We start from the raw sequence: 17,592 nt of genomic DNA, 5'->3' as shown, positions 1-17,592 counted from the left end.
GATATTTATGGACGCTGGGAATATGAAGAAAGCGATGTTGTACATTTTATATTTAACTTTACGAATAATTCCTCATGCGAACATCTGGTCAAATAAAGGGGATATTGGTGCAGGAACAATGCACCGATTATGTCCCACGACTGATGCCCGCTTTCTGAAGCCCCCATCCCTTCCTGATCTGCTGCCTAATGAAATGATTCTCAATTACACATCCAGACAGGCAAGTCTGTAATGCATTTTACGCAGACTGGCCAAGAAGTGACCTTTACACTCTGCCAGGGTCACTGGGATTATTCAGTTTGCTAACCCCTAGATGGCGCTCAGTCACCAGGGAAAGGTTCCCGGGCACTCGGCGCTGCGGTGGAACTGGTGCTCCTGAAATCACAGATCAGATCAGCGGAGGCGCCAGGTGAGTGATACGCTATGATAATCCGAGTATATTGCACATTGTTTACTCTGATCCACGAGCGCCGTACTGGTTATTTATTAACGTCACCGTAAACAGGTCAGCGGACGTTATTTCCACTTCACATTCTGCTTAAGAGGCTTTTTAATAGATCTGTCCACTTCAGGGGTTTTCGTTGACCGCCGTTTTGAAAGGAGGATGATTTTCTAAATGGGTTTCGTTAACCTGTTTTCTTAAACAGTCACCAGTTACTATCCTTAATTGGTTTTAAAATGAAACCAATTTCGGCGTGAATTGCATATCATCATAAATAAGACAACGATCAACGCGGAGCACGGGCCGACTGCCCTTTGACTTTACGGATTTCCCTTCCCTCCATGAAACTAACATTACATATGTTTGCATTTCCATATATGACCACAACATTTTGATTAGTCCCTTCTTCCTTTTAGGTCAAATACGAACAAGTTTGGATTTCCAGAAACCTTATTGCTTCTGTTCGGCCATTAAAAAAATAGATTTATTTTCCTATTTGTCTTTTTCTTGCTGTACAACGGGAGATAGAAAATGAACCCTCCGAGTATAGTAAAGGGTTTTATTATGATCGTTTACAAACTGATCTCAAACCTCAAGTGTGAATATGCACTACATGAAGGAATGGGAACGCAGGATTATTCTTGATAAAGAGTGTTGCAGCTTTCCTTTAAAAAAAATACTGTACTCTCAGAAATGGAAATGTCGCTTTATTTTGCCCACGGGTATTTGAAAGGGACAATCTGTTAAGAGGTGGAATGAATAATTACTGCAAAAGAGGATGGAAATACAGTGACAACATGGTGATCTTAGGGAGCCCTTGTTATAGCAATGTCAGGCGATCCTCGATTTTACTCTTTACAGTAAATCACTGATACAGTGGGGAGGGTATGCAACAGTGAGGAGGGAGGATATGTAACAAAGGGGGGATATGTAACACAGTGGGGAGGGAGGATATATAACACATTGGGGAGGGAGGGTACGAAACACTGAGGAGGGAGGATATGTAACACAATGGGGAAGGTTTGTGACACAGTGGGGAGGGAGGATATATAACACAGTGGGGAGGGAGGATATGTAACACAGTGGGGAGGGTACGTAACACAGTGGGGAGGAGGGTATGTAACAACGGCATCGTATTCTGTGGTGAGAATACACAGCACGGTGGTAAAATTACTCGTGAGAAATATCAAACCTAAACAATATCGTTGAACAATAAAAGTACAATAATTGTCAAAAAAAACACAATTATGCGGCCAAACTCATCTTCTGCCTACTTTGTGCAACAGACTAGAAGTTTTGATTGGAATAACTGGGACAAGAGACTTAGATAAAAATTTATTGAAACTTTTTTGAGAACTTCAAAGCGAAACAAAATAGTACAAGAAAACCAAGAACTTTCAACATTTTATAACACAAAATATACCTTCATTTATTTTTTTTAACTCTCGGCACTTTCAAGCTGTAAGCATAAAATTTCCATTCATTTTGACACACCAAAAAAAACCCCGAAAGCGTCTTCATTACTTTTCAAGCAACTGGTGAGTTATTTTCTGTTACTCTAAACTGTAAAGACAGTAGCACTTTAACACTGAAACAATGGTAAAAGCTAAAAATGGCACGTCTTGTACTCAGGTCTACAAAGGTTTTGTTTTAATGTAGCAAGGTAACACATTGCTAGGTAAAATAGTGGTAACGATGCCGGCACTCTGGTTAATAAGGAGTTGTGTTGAAATGCGTATGACTAACGAATAAAGGCTTGGAGCCTTATATACAGACGTATGTACAACAACAATAAATTAAAGTATAATTTCGAGTATTCTAATTTCAGTATATTTACACGTTATCAAATAATTACATAAATACTTTATAATAGTCTCCGTTTCTTTCTGTTATTGCATATATATGAAAAGCAGATTGACATCTACAACCCAAACTACCGATGGTGCCCGGAAACTCCCATCTTCCATTTTTCGGCTACTTTTTGTTGCTAAGTTGGGAAACTCGATATTATCAAGGCTCTACACTAGCATTAAAAAAGAAACCAGACTATACATGTGTGACATGCAAAGCCTTCTGGCTTTCTGATATCACCATCATATCAAGGGGAGCCGCTCCTGGTTGACCGATCTTGTTTCGTTTCTAGTCCACTGACGAGGCGTTGGATGTTCTGGAGCTCGTTGGTCGTTTCTTTCTCTGAACACTGTTTCGGTGACAGGGAGACGGATCCCGACGATAGAGTCGAGGACCTGCTGTTTACCTCAGACCCCGAGTCCAGGCCCGCTGACACGGGACTAGCTGCCATGCTGTTCACCTTCGCCTCGCCTGGGGTGGACATGGACGGCACGGCGTTGGTCAGTAAGCTGCTACTGTCCGGAATGGGCACGGGGAACGTGTAAGGGCTATACCTCAAGCGAGGCCGAACTGCGCTGAGGAACGGATGGCGATGCACAGAGGACGCGATCGATGATGGGACTCCACTGGGCATGGAGGCCGCGGCTGCAGCGGCCATGTACGTGTAAGGATAGGGGAAAAGGCTGCCAAAAGGTGACATCGCAAGACCCTTTAAATGTAACAAGAAAATTCAGTTTATATTTCAACAATTAATGCTAATTACTAGCTACAGACTACAGTTAGTTACTGTTACAGACAAGAAACCGAAATTCTGTACATTTCATGCAGTGGCTTGTGTAGATTTACCAACATGCCACGAAAATGAAAGACTGAGACCAGACATTGTACAACACTTAAAGCTTCTGCAATAACACATTGATTAATTGAGTGGGTTTCTAACAACAAAAAGGGACTGTAATTATATGCAAATATCTCCATTATTCCCCTACAACGAAACCCTGAGGTCGCTCAGAGACAAGACAGAAAACACGTGAAAAGTGACATAAAATGAAAGATATTATAAAGTGTTATTTTCCCCAGTTAGATAGTCTGGTTTATCTTAATTAATATTCTATATAATGCAATGTAAGTGAAAGTATTTTTTTCTTTTAAGGTACTATATCTTGTATCAGTTTATCTGTCGTTTGAGCTCATTCACAGGATACCTTTAGAAGCCAACGTCACAGATTCTGTGTGCTTTAAATTTTTAAAAAAATCTCTCAATACTTTACAGGTTATCACATAAGGCGGGCTATTGAATTTTGCTCTCTGCTCGCAATGTTGTTTTTAAAAAAGACTGAAGTAGGTCAGACCTGAATTTAAAATACATTTGTCATACACATATCAATAGAAGCAACTTTGTAACTAAATGATCAAATAAGACGAGGAGGATGGAGCTTTACCTGAGAGGCCAGGACATGCTGTTGGAGGTGAAAAGGTAGAGTTGCTGCTGATCCTCCAGGTAGTCCCTGCTGTGACGAAACAAGGGTGTCCAGGCCGCCGATCCCACCTGCGGAGGCCGACACAGAGGCCAGCAGGTGACCCATACCTGCTGCCATATTTGGGAAGGCCCCACCCATAGCAAACTGGCTAGGGTGCAAGAGAAGGGGATGTCCTGCGCCCAGTGGGGTAAAGAAGTGCTGGCCAGATAAGTTATGAGAAAAGGCAAGGTTCTGTAAATGTCCGTGGTTCAGGTGTGAGATACTATCCGTCTGGACCGTTAGGGGCGAATATGACTCCTTGTTTAAAACCCTGGACTCGTCCGCTTTCTGAAGATGGTCTCTAACTGGACTTTTGATCTCGGGGCCCTCGCCATTAACGGCTCTAATACTCGAGGAAGTGTTTGTCCGGCTCTGCTGCGAATCCGTCAAGCTCTTATCAGTTCTCGAGCTTTCAAGTTCTCTAATTCTGCTCACAGAGTCCGATGGACGTGGATGCGATTTGGTGGAATTCCCTTCCTCCTTTTGCTCCTCGGCGGTTGTTGAGAATTTTCCTGAGTCATTCCCTTCCTGAATGGCGTCATCTTTGCTGTCAATGTCGCTTTCTTCATCTTCACTTTGCAGAGCACCTGGAAAACAGAAAATAAAAAGTAGAAGAACCAGCTAAAATATAGTTGTATTTTCGTAGTCAGTAACATTGCGCGCTTTGAGAGTACAAATTGGCATTTCTAAGACAAATCCGAATGAATTGACACAACACTGTCGAATACAGGTGCGAGAAATCGAATTCCTGTCCAGGCCAATTCTTTTGGGGTTTTATTTCTGCACCTTTAAAAAAAAATCATGAAAAAATGCTGTTTTGTTAAATAAAATTTCACTGAATAAGGAGATTAATAATTCTAATACTGCTTAAAACCCATTAAATCCTACAAAACTCCAGTATGCGAAAACGGCTGCTCATCGTTTTTCATGACCCAATTCTAGTAAAAGTAACGACACATCTTGTCCCCTGAGTTAATTCGGGTGATAAGGATCGCCAACACAAACACACACCGAATTAATGTGCGAGTAAAACACAAACTTAGTCGCGCCTTATAAAAAAGAACAAACAAGTCCCTTGTGTAGGCAACAAAATAATAACCTTTTAAGTTCGCAGTCCCTGGAGTGGAAACAGCGGGGGATGCGGACTGACCGAAACATTTGAAAGCGGGCTGCTCGCTGGATGAATCGTCCGATGTCCCATTCTCTTTCGAACCCTTTTGCTGATCTTCATAGACTCGTAGCGATTGAATTGCCAACTGTTTTCTGTTCAATAAAAGGGGGACATGACTTAAGTTATTAGTTATCAAATAACTGCACTTGTTATTTCAGTTTTATTTTACACTAGAAATGGAACACATTCTAATTATGTTGGAACATGAGGTGGTGACTTCTGTGATAATATTCTGTGGGAATGTTTTATGATTAGATAAGGCTTTCGCACTCTCTAAAAGTTAAACAGCTAAAACATCAAAAGTAAGAAGACACAACTCTGTAGCAAAGTGTAACAAGTAAATAAGCTGTCCTCATTTTCTCTGTCTGTATTGCCGAGACAGTGACAACATATCAGATTGTGGTTCAAATCATGAACGAGGCCCAACAAACAGTACAACCATTTACAAATAAACCTGAATTGAAACAACCTCACCTTTTCTCTCTTCTCCCATTCCCCGTGTCACGAAAACCTTTGGCAAATGGATTGTTGTCGATTTTTAACTGGGTTATCTAAGTGTGAAAAGAACAGGTTTGATACTTTCCCGTGCTCTACGACACAATACAGCATCAACCACAATCTTTACTAAAAGTGCGCAGGTCCTAAACAACGCTGCTGGAAGATACAGGCGAAATGCAGAGATTAGACAGCAGCATAAATTTACCATTACACTGTTCCAGATTATCATTTTAAAAAATGTTAAATGTCGAATTATGTTAAAGCCGCCAGCGCATTGTATACAGCAAGTCGTAATGCTGTACCAATTGTCTGTCTCCGCCTGATCAGTGGCTCTAACATTTCATACATTTTAAATCTGTACTCGTCCCATTAAAGGTCAGGCAAACACTGAACACAACCCTACTGTAAGAATATATCAGTGCGGAAACAGTGACTTGAGTTCAGTTTTAACGCGGTATATTTATTTTATTAAATGCGAAAATGCAAGGTGCAAATCACATATCTGCCCCAAAATAAAGCGTGTTAGATTCATAATAACCCGCGTGTGAGCTAGTACAAGACAAGCATGTACTTCATCAGGGAGATAGGGTGAAGCCGGGCTGGCGTCACCATCGTAATTTGCCCTCTACTGACAACAGCAAGTCAACAGTAACTTTATTGTCACTTATCATCTTCATTTCAATTGGGTAGCGAATTTAACGATATTGAAATCATTGTCCTTTTAAATCATGAACTGAAGATAATAATCCAGCAATAAGGCAAACACAAATCCAAAAAAAAATCAAGACATCGACTCTGTTAAGGTTGCCTCAATTATCCAGTTAACACCCTTTTCGTTATCAGTTTTCATTCCCTCTGAAATGAAACTCCCCATAATCAACAGTGCGGTGATCAAGAATTATCAAATCACTACACGCAATGTACTTCACTGCAACTCTTTTATAAATAACGTTAGCTGACTAGCTAGAAGTGTGATGAGGAGTTAAATTCCAACACAAGAGTTCCGATTTCCTTAAAAACTGTTTGGGTGAAATAATTAACAGTAATTAACTCAATTGTTCATCATCGCAGACTTGATAGCTGCGCTGAGAGCAATACTCCACTGTATCTCTGACCTAAAAATCTATAGGATTCATCCACGAACATGCACTGCCTTCAAACAGTGCGAAATGTCTCATTTGTTTTTGAATGACTGTAATTTAAAAACAGTTTAGAAATCTATTGGATCCTATTACCTCGCAGTACAAAATTGATCTAAACGCACGGCCCATACAACATATGCATGCAGGAAGGCGTTGGGTCCACTGCCACATAACTCACCCATGCTAACACCGATATCACAAATCAAAGCATAAAATCTAAATGAGCCCCAGTCTGCGCAGAATATTCAACAAGCGTTCTTGTGGATTTAATGAGACTCCGGCATCCACCATTAAAAGTCGTATTGACCAGAATCAAGTAAACAATTGTGATGCAGACAAGAAAAAAAAGTTTCACTAAGGCTTCGCGTTTTCACCTTTTTGGTATAATATCTACATTGTATCACAAAACAAATCGACAGTCTATGCAACAAGCAATACTTTCTGTCTGCACAAATTTCGAAATTCCATTTGTTACTTACCTTATCATTTTGGTATGCGGTCACGGCTATGAAATCTGTTTCAGGGAAAACGTATGTCCGGAAAGTACTGTAAGGAAGTTTCAAGATGTCGTTCGCGCGAACAATATGAAATCTAGGTTGGTACTTGTGCATGGAGTTCAAAATAGTCTGAAGAGAATAAATCAAACAATTACATTTCGCCCAAAGCGAGTGCAGCTGTACACATGGTATTACTGCTTTGGATTCAGCCAGGTTAACTCGAGTCTCTCTCAGTTCTGCTGCTGCTAAATTTAGTACAATATCGTTTTACCGTTTAAACGCACGCTGCTTATTAATGGTTGATCAGCAATAATATAAATTAATAGCCAGTCAAAAAGCTTTTACAGGAGGGGACAGAGTTCATCAGAAGTGTAAATCCGTTCTTCTGCATGAACAGCTGACGGCGGGATAACCTCTGCATTATGGCCTCCCCCAATGTTTTGAGGCCTTGCAAAAATAAGACTATCTGATTTAAAAATATATGATATATATCTACAAATATTTATCTCTCTATATATCTATATCTATCTATCTATATATCTATATATAAACCGTCACCACAATTCATACACAATACTGACATGCACTGGAATAATTAGGAGAATTTAATATGTTAAATAGTAAGGGACTAGTGTACTGATTTTTGAACGTCACATTAAAACGCGTTGATCACAGAGCTGCTGCTATCGTCATTGTTATTACAGCGGTTGGATTTTATTCTCCTGCGAGCATAACGCTTAAGACATTACAGATTTAGCAAAGTGTGTTAGTTTCAAAATATTTCCCATTACAAGTCATTGTTCATTACCCCGAGAGTTCCAAGCCGAAAATTGAGAGAAAGTTGGCATGTGAGTACACCTTATCACTTTTTAGTTCCACAGAAAATTGTAAAATATGATCCTAATGATCAAATACTTGAATTCTCAGATGCCTAAAATGGCCGATCTACAAAATAACCCAGGTTATGAGAACACAAAATTAAGATATGCAGAAAAAATACAACAAAACCCTGTGCAGCACTCCATGGCAAAACAAGTTTGTGCAAAAGTATTTTTTAAAAACTCTGAATGCGAAAATATTTTAACACTTCAACTGAACAATACTAAGTAAATACATATCACTCATCGGCTGCTATATGTTTTTTTAAATCACTGGACCAAATTACTGAAGATTAATTTAGAGGTAAAAATATGAAACTTACAAATCCATGTTTATCGGAAATGTTGTTTGTCAGTTTCAGCTTGTGAAAAGTGACGACTTTAGACATCCATTGCTCGCCAGTAGCGGGGCTATCAGGATGAATGTACATTCGCTTTGGCATTTCAGGGTCAGCTTTTCCGGCTACCATCCAGCGTGAGTTGTGGAATTTGTACCTACAGTCATCTGCCGCCACAATATCCATTAACAAAATATACTTGGCCTTCTTATCCAGACCCGTGCACCTAACTTTAAATGGCGGGAACATTCTCCTGTAAGAAAACATTAAGTTGTCCTTTTTTTACATTAAATTGTCAATAATGTAATCCTCATGAAAGTAAAATAGTTAGATTTATCTACTATTTCTGAGGCTGGGACTTTGACTCACAGGTATTTACTACTGTGAAATATTTGAGACAACAAATTTCAGTAATGCTATTTTATAAAAGTATTGCAAAACAGCAACAGAGTTCTTTAAATGCCTTGGCAATATGTTTAAGGGTCACACATACAAAATCCTGCTCTTTATAAAAGATGCATGTTAAAGCCAGTGAACCTGTAGGTTCTACCTCGAGATATTTTAGCCTAAATTTCAATATTTCTGGTATGATTGATACAAACATGATTAACAACCCTGTCCAAGGTGAATGTGCGTTTGTTACCTGGGTATGGCCGCGGCTAACTCGATGTTTATGGTTTTATAATCACCAATTGGTGCCATAAAAAAACTGTGCGTGAGTTAAAATGTTACGATCACAGGTGTCGTGGAAATAATCTACCATACGCTTTTCCCCTAGATAAGTTGCATTTTCCCCCTTGGTATCTACGTACTGGTTTGGAGCTATAATCGTGCAATTGGTGCACGTTATTTACAACGCGGCTGCTGATTCATATTATTATTGCTCAGATCAAATGAATGGATAAATAAAACTTCCATAAGTCAGATTCGTCAAAAGGCTCTCTGCTTATCACATGTGACCTTCCATTTAAATTAATTTCATTTGCATTTAGTAAAATTAAATATTTGGTTGAGGTTGTGGACTTATTAGTCTGGCAATCTGGATTGTCAAAGCTGCAGATTGAAGGGTTCGGGGACTATGGCTATTCCAATAAATAAATAACTGCATGACTGAAACTAGCTGCCGAGACAAACTGTATCACCAAATGGATCATTATGCAGGAAGCATTTTTAGTTTAAGTGTTATAAAAGCCCTCGGCAGATTACACACTAACACAACTGACCGGTTTCTGAATCAAATCATTTTGAATGTTTTAAATCCTACAACGCACTAAAAATGTATATTATATATATATATTTATCTTTGTCACAATTAAGCACGACTGGATATTAAAAGACTGGGTATGATCTCCAACCAGAGAGTCTGGCATTAGTCTCTTGGATGGAAAAATGCGCTGTACCTTCCAGATTTGGTGATAACCATTTCAGTGCCACGCTTGTGAAACTGATCCCACAAATCTTTAGCTTCGAGTATAACTTTTGGGTCGTCTTCCACTTCTTCCTCGGGCTCCAGAGTCTTAAGAGGCCTCAGATGCGAGGGCTGGTGACCCATTGCCGATAAAGCGATCCCAGCCTCAGCTGCGCCGGCAAGCTGATCCATAATGGGCTTGCTAAGTGCGTTGGGGAGTGTTAGAGCGGCCGCGCCGGTCGGAGGCAGGGCGAGAGCCGGGAAGAAAGGAGGCTGATGTCCCAGCACAGCACTCAGCGCAAAGTCCGGTGCCCGGTGAGGTAAGAACGGATGATAAGCCATACTTGTCCCCGGAATAACTGGCTCTCTCATCGGTAAATTCATCCACTCCCCAGATCTGTGTCGCACGGTCGCTTACAAGCACATTATTATTAATAATAATATTAATTTTTTTCTTCTTCACATAAACAGAAAGTAAGACTGGTTGGCGGTGGCAGAGCCGAGACGCATCTCCCCAAACAGTCAACTCCGATCTTTCTGTACGTGTGTGTGTATGTGTGCGTGTTGCGAATAGCTGAGCCCTGTTGATTGGCTATTTGACGCTTTCGGACCAATTGTGTGGCTGCATAGGCGTGGTTTTGACAACTAAAGCCGGGGATAGATGAGTTATAAAAAGAAGGTGTCGGAAACTGTAACGTACAGCGAGCATCACTACTTCAGCCGTGTGAATATGTCAACATCATTAGGGTTGGGGGGAGGGGGGGAAGTGGGGAACAGCCAATCGGAACACGCGGGGCCGTCTCAGGTGGCTTTACCCACCATCGACTATCAGGAAATCGGGCAAGAATCATCTGTCTGTCCACAGGCAAGCCGGGGTCTGAGCCAAGCAGCCCCTTCTGCCCCATTCTCGCCGTTATATGCAATCTCCGCAACATCACTCCTCCCTTCACACTAATCCGCCGCCGCCTTAAAGTGCCAGACTCGGCGATTAGCATTTATTTTTATTCATGGTGATTTGTGTGTGTGTGTGTGTTTGTTCGCTTGTCTTGTCCTTTCCCTGGGCCTGCAGTACATAGCGACCGCTGCATTTTAATTTGTAAAAAAAAAGGCAAAGCCGTGAGATGTCCAGTGTCTTAATTTTATTTGTTTCTTGGCGATGCTTTCAACAACAACAAAAAAAAAGAGAGCCTCATTTAACGAGGTGATTTAATTATCAGGACATGGCGCCTAATCGGCTGCAGCAGCTTCAAGTATAAGGAGACAATTTCTTTCTCTCTTCCCCTCTGAAAGCCGCTGGAAAAAAAAAGTTGCAACTGAAAAGCAATCACATCGGCTAAATGCACGGAGATAGGAGCGGAACATCTAAAGTGATTAGCTCTTGTAACATTGCATTTTTGACGCACATGTTTAAGGGCGCTTGGCGCCAGGCTGCTGACGTCGAGTTGTAACTAGCGTCTCGTATCACTTTTCGCTTTTTTTTAAACCAAAATATCGCCTCCCTGATCTGTGAGTATATCCTGATGAGAAAGTCGCTCTGATCACCACCAATCTCCGCGGTTGTAGCTTGCGATCTAACGACGTTTCATTTGCTCCCGGGGTTTTTTTTTCCTCTCTCGTGTTTTGAGCCCCTGGCTCCCTTCTTAAGCCGCGGATGCCAAAAGCACGGCGCTTTTCTGACCTGTGGAGATTTGGAAGCCGTCAGATTCACTTCAAGGCGAGTTTCCTTGAATCTATATGTGTACATTTTTGTTTGACATCTAGACAAAGGGAGATTCCACTCAAATCTGTGCTTTCTTTAAATAATAACCATCGTTTTAAACATACCTTATATCAGTTTTCTTCCAAAAAAAATGACGGGGTTGTGTTCGGATATAATCCTCATAAAATAATAATCATATACTATAGTATTGTGTTGAAAATGACTACGTTCGAGCAATAAATATTTACGAATTGTGCGTTATAATGTAACGTTTTTAAATGTTGCACTAACTTCCGCCAATTATCACTGACCTCCCAGGCTAAGCACCCTAGAGACTCGTATTATGAAGGGAGGGTGCACTAATCTAGGATCAAAAGCAGGAAGGTGCGAACTCTCTTTGTCTCTCCTCGCCCGACTCATTCACCCTCCTGTGTGTGATAAATCTACACTGGCGCCAACTACGTATAGGATGATTAATTTGCAAGCAAACAAAAGGGAATTGATGGCTAGCCATCTTAGTTAAACATTCGCCAATACCGCAAGCTACTTGTTAGCCGTCAGAGCTTTAAAACCTAGTAAGTGCACTGATGTGAAAATTAAAATGGCTTTGAAAGCATTTACGCCAGCACCGAGTCGCTCTGTAGTGCTTGTGCAACCAGACACCTCACTTCATTAGCTATAAGCAGACAGAGCTATAGCCCGAAATGATACAGAGGTTTGTTGATTACTGTTTATCTGAAAGAGGCGGGCACGTTTACATTGGCAAGTTTCGTGTAAATATTCTCTTAGTATGTGTGAGGTCCAGCTAGTGCCGATTACATGCTTATTCCTTCCTAAACTTTCAGTCCATTCGCGAGCTATTTCCAATTTAACCGAACGTGTTACCTAAATGCAGTCTAAGTTTACACTGTGATGCCGACTTTATTCTGACGACGACCAGTCGCAATTAAGAATCCTCTAGGTTTAATCTTGTGTGATAGAATTCTCTGTAGTGTACGGATAATCCAAATATTAAAATATGAATGGATTCACACGCGTAAAATAACTCAGCTCAGGCTTTATGAGTATTTATTGCAAAGTTCATATTAAACTGATAATCTATCTGTCTCATAGATAGATCTAATCAATATGTATGTCCGCGCCATATACTCTTGAAGTATCAGAAATCGTGGTACAAGGCAGCAAAACAATATAATCAACACACATGTTTATACTACATTGTGACAACTGTCAGTACTAATTTATTGAGGATATTCTCTCGGTTTATCCTTTGAAAGAACTATATTTTTAAACGCACATAGTTTATGTTCTGCTGCCAAGTAAAGGCACATTCAAATCGTATTTTGCTTTATGAGAAAGTTGCAGTGCACGGAGAGCAACTAGCAGTTTGCTTGCAACTCGATTTGGCCTTCATCTTTGAACATCTTTATTATTCCCCACTCCCATTCCTATCTCACTTTCTGTCTTCAGTCCATTCAACTTGTCTTTTTCATGTACTCGCTGCCCTTTTCACTATCGGTTGTCATTTACTACAATTTTCCCTCCCCCTTATCAAAGTGGCTCAATTCATTGTGCCTATGGCCACATCTTTCCTGCAGTCCCTTTTAAACATTTAATTGATTAAAAAATGGCCTTTTCCTACAACTAAATATACCGTAATGGCTTCCTCGTCGTATCCAGCACAGTAAATATAAAGTTCATGAACTTAATTTTTAACTTCTGCAAGTAGTATCCTGCTCAGACTCATCATTTTAAAAAACACAGGTAAACTATGCTTGTGGTGTCAGCGCTGTTCTGTGACAGCCATTTGAATTATTGATCAACCATTTTAGTGCCATTGGACGAATTTTGTGCCGATCGTCAAAAGTTGTCTCCTTCCAGATTGCATTATTTTTAGGCTATAGACCGACTTTGGCGCCAGCCGGTTTAGGCTGTTCACAAACCGCCGCACGTTAAATGTGATCATCCGTTTGTCAATTTACATTTAGGAACATGTTTCTGTCAAAATAGCTAAGTAGCCTTCGGATAATGACCAACTTCCTTTTATCTAAGACTAACAGCCCTAATTACATTTTTAACCAAATAATGATTTGGACTTTGCGAGAGATGTCAGTCAACAATATTTTTTCTTGTGGAAATTAAACTAATTGGAGTTTCCGAGGCTAACTTATTTTAGGTAGCTAACTGCTGTATCAATACTTTCTTTGTATGTTTTTGCTACAGAAACGCTGTGCAAAGAATGGGCTGATACATTAAGAACTGCCGGCAACATTATTGGTGATGCGTTTCTTGCAGATCGAACATGACAAGCCCTACCACATTAAACTGCAAGGTGACTTTTTATCTCATTTTACCATCCAATTGTGTTTTATAGTCGCATCAGTCAGCTTGGGCTGAAGTTCCCAGATTGTTTTTTTGGAGGTAAGTGACAGGAACATATATATAGTGAAATCATAACGTTATTTCGAAAATGTACACTCTGATATGAGAGTGAAAATTAAAGAAACCTTTCATGATCTACATGTTGCTGGGTTATTAGTGCTCTTTTGCACTGACGCGAGCTCAAAGTACAAGTGGCCTTGTAGACATTTGTTTTTTTTAGAACTGACAGCAATTATTGGTGATTTTTTACTAAGCAAATTTTAAGCAGATGTGATACAAGCTTTAGGCAATCAATAGATATCTTTTTCGACGGGGTGTTTAGAGGCATCTTTAACAGAAGGGCATAATGAATATGATAGGAGTAACTGATGTTTTCTACAGATTTCTAACCAATAATATGTGTGCGTCTTAAACTAATTGACTTATTCATCTTACATAAGTAAAAAGCGAACATAATGGTTTACGAAACGCAATTACAGTTTTGTTCTCTGATCTGAATGCCTTTCAATTCCATTTTACTGCCATACGACCATAGTTCTGCCGAGCTCTTTAAAGGTTAGCTTTTTCCTGACGTTCACCATCGCTGACATCTGCAATAGTTTTCTGCAGCTTCTCTCCAAAGCTGCAGCAATTATACATTGCGAATGGCGAAATATTAATCTCCTCGTGACTAACGCATGTCTGGAAATGTTAATAAGCAATGTACTCTGAGCAAAACCAAAACACCCCCAACTGTGTACAACGTCTGAATTGCCCTTTATTAAAACTACAATCTGTTTCATTTCGCGTGTATAGATATAGAAAGCTCAAGCACTTATATCTCCTCTTGGGATACCGGAAAGTCACGATTATGATATTTAATGATGATGGCGTTGATGATAAACAAACATTCTAAATCAGTCCCATTTTCTATGATGTAATTGGAGGGGAATTAGTAACAACGCACCTACCGTGAGATACATGATCGATTTCCCTATAAGTATACAAGAAAGAATAGTTTAAGGAAGGTTTGTTGAGGCATTAATGAGTCATCTTGTACATAGCTTAAATTTGTGGTATAATTCTATTATACAAGTAGGACGCATGTTTTATGAATGGATTAACCATTGCCTCGCCTTCCATGGTATTTTTAATCTTCAAGGAATTAAGTCCACTCTTATTCTCTTTGTAACATACAGTCCCAATGTCACGTAACTTGAAAACCTTTGTCAACCTCGAGTTGAACGGTGATATTTAGACGCTCCCCGGCATTTCTATGCACTGAAAAACTTAAAGCGCAGTTGGTTATGTGTCTGTAATTTCAAAATGCATGCACTCCACTGATGGTATTGTTCAATATTGAGAACCAAGCTGCACGTCTGTAGTAAAAGCATGTTACCACTCGTGTTCTTTTTAGCAAACATTTCATGTGTATAAGCTGTAATAAAGCGACGTTTATTTAAGAAATGCATAGATATGGCAACAGAGTTCAAGTTATAAATTTACTCTGATTTCATGTAGATGTTTGTAAGGCAGCTTTGCAATCTTATTTGATTGGATGGTATAGCAATATTGAACGTTTATCTATCTATCTATCCATCTGTCTAATTATTTTTACTGTTGACATATGTGTAGGTCCTTTTCATACTTGCTCATGTCCAAGCACATTAGTGGGTAAAATTGCTGTGACATCACAAGGCAATGGATTGCTATAATGACCATTGGTGTAGTTGATAGTGGCACTACCCTCTGGTTAATCAATGGGCAGCAGTAAAACCAACAAACTATATAACTTAAGGTCGGTTTCTTTAAAACAGTCGGCCATATTCCTGCCCAATACTATACATGCCATCAATTAATGGTAATGTTTGTGTTTATAAATAAATCAACGGTTAGAAAAAGCAGCACGTATTAAATGGTTGATTTCAAGAGGAAAAGAAATGTTTATTCAATAAATTGATTCAGAACAGTTTATTAAACTGTAATAGAAAAATAATGTACTTACTATCATCTGAGATATAATCATTTAAAGAAAAAATAGGACCGAATATTTGAGTCTTATTGCTGATTGCAATTTGTTTATTTGTTTGATAAATATTGCCCACCATTTAGTGTTTCTCCTATGAGAATTTGAATGGATAAGTAAATTCCCCTGGTGTATCATCAATGTGAATGTGTTGTTAATTCCTATTTTTTTTAAACCGAGTATTTAAGCGTGAATTTTGATACCTACAGATTATAGTGCCATTAAGTAATAGGTAGTGATATTTGTACTCTATGAGAATATATAGAGAAATATATATTTTTTAATATGAGAAATAACATAACATTTCCTAATTCTCCTAAAATATGAAATGTAGCTGTTTTCTGTTGCGTAAAATTTGAAATTCATAACATTTCGGGTTAAAGTACGTTTACTTTGGAACTAAATGCTTGGTAATTTATCTTTGGCCTGATCGGGTAAAAATTTAAAAAATCTTGAGGAGAGAGATTCGTTATTAAAATCGTAGTATTCAATGTTTTGTTTTAATCAGTTGTGGCCGGAGGTAATGCTAGGGTGTGCACGGGGGATAAATGTTTAGACGACTGATGTAATTTTTATGTGAATCTGATAGACACTTCGCTTTGTTTTGGACTATTTTACCAAGCAGTAGAAGGCTTCATAGCGCAAACTTCACCACTTTGTCAATGTGACCAGAAATTGATATTAAGGATTAAAGCCCATTTCAAAAATCAGTAAACACCCAGAGGCCAAATAGTAAAATTCATATCTGATTCTTTAACTTTGGACACAACGCGTCTTTGTTCATTTAATAGGTACTGACGTTCAAAACATGTTGCAGATCTTGCACTGAGCACGAGTGCAGTGCGTCATAATATTGTCCGTTGCTGACTGATATGCTGTTTGTCAGTTACCACAAATTGAAGTGAAATATACTCTTAACATGGTTTGGAGTCTACCATGCAATGTAGCCCAGAATAATATGAAAGGCAGATCATAAATAAGGTGGTAATTCATGTGCTGTTGAAAACATTGAAGTAAATGAACAAGAATAATAGAAATGAAGCTCTAGATAAGGAACAACCGAACGTTTACACAGCAATAAGCAATCAGGCGCTTCACATAAACAGGTGATGGTAACATAGTGACCATTAACTACTGATACCCAGAACAAATTAGCTCGCGTGCTGAACATATTAACGTGATTTAAAAACGTTAGTAACTCTAATAGTAGCCTACAGAACCACCTGGACTGATGTCGTTTCATTTTAATGGTAATGTAAAATGCGTTTAGAGGGATGCAGTTACAAGTACTTCAACTGCTATCAAAGGCAGATAACGTTGTAAGAAACAACCTTATGTAATGGTCATATTTAAAGAGGCCCTTTTGTCACTTTAAATGTTCACAAACCGGTTTCCATCACAAAACCGATTTAGAATATACGAAAACTCTCACTTTACTTCTCTTGAAGCCACCAACCATCAGTACCTTTTTTTGTAATTATTGCTTTGCGCAAATTGTGTGAAACAAGCAGATTGGTGCCTGCCACATTGTTTGCAGCAGGCGTGTTGTTAGAATTTATTAAAGACAGATGATTCTCGTGTGTTTAAAACATACGGAAAAGATTTACAATTCAGTTAATTACAATGTACTTAGGTCCATCATCACTCCGCAGGTGTAAATATAGGTCGTTTGGATGTGTGACATGTTTAACAGCATTCTTCTTCAATGTATCAAGTCTCGATATATTACTGAAAAGCATCTCTAGTCGAATTTACATGACC

At 39.2% G+C, this 17,592-nt stretch overlaps 1 protein-coding gene and 1 long non-coding RNA gene across 4 annotated transcripts in view; one reads left to right on the top strand and one right to left on the bottom strand.

Annotated features, from left to right (window-relative positions):
• Positions 1-2,075: 2,075 nt before the first annotated feature.
• Positions 2,076-10,388, bottom strand: tbx3a (T-box transcription factor 3a). Its single transcript, XM_068005706.1, has 7 exons — positions 9,738-10,388; positions 8,323-8,590; positions 7,104-7,250; positions 5,459-5,535; positions 4,913-5,076; positions 3,736-4,400; positions 2,076-3,002 (listed from the first exon to the last, which is right to left on the bottom strand). The coding sequence occupies exons 1-7, from the start codon at positions 10,127-10,129 to the stop codon at positions 2,541-2,543; spliced, it is 2,175 nt and encodes a 724-aa protein (XP_067861807.1). The 5' UTR covers positions 10,130-10,388; the 3' UTR covers positions 2,076-2,540.
• A 418-nt stretch (positions 10,389-10,806) lies between these two features.
• LOC137342073 (uncharacterized) overlaps positions 10,807-17,592 on the top strand; it is a 69,415-nt gene continuing 62,629 nt past the window's right edge. Inside the window, exons 1-2 of one of the 3 annotated variants that reach the window (XR_010967199.1) lie at positions 10,807-11,251; positions 13,668-13,776. This is a non-coding gene — a long non-coding RNA (uncharacterized lncRNA). Of the gene's footprint in view, positions 11,460-12,068; positions 12,160-13,667; positions 13,777-17,592 lie in introns of those variants that run through there. The other 2 variants (XR_010967197.1, XR_010967198.1) reach the window with 2 other exon arrangements.

The sequence above is a fragment of the Heptranchias perlo genome, chromosome 25, assembly GCF_035084215.1.
Source record: "Heptranchias perlo isolate sHepPer1 chromosome 25, sHepPer1.hap1, whole genome shotgun sequence".
In the NCBI taxonomy this organism is placed as follows: Eukaryota; Metazoa; Chordata; class Chondrichthyes; order Hexanchiformes; family Hexanchidae; genus Heptranchias; species Heptranchias perlo.
This window is presented reverse-complemented; position numbering and strand designations above follow the sequence as displayed.

Coding starts and splice junctions, on each gene's coding strand:
- tbx3a (XM_068005706.1), bottom strand. CDS start 10,129: ATGAATTTACCGATGAGAGAGCCAGTTATTCCGGGGACAAGTATGGCT. Junction 8,591..9,737: donor GTTATCACCAAATCTGGAAG/GTACAGCGCATT, acceptor GTTTTCTTACAG/GAGAATGTTCCCGCCATTTA. Junction 7,251..8,322: donor TTTCCGATAAACATGGATTT/GTAAGTTTCATA, acceptor TATTCTCTTCAG/ACTATTTTGAACTCCATGCA.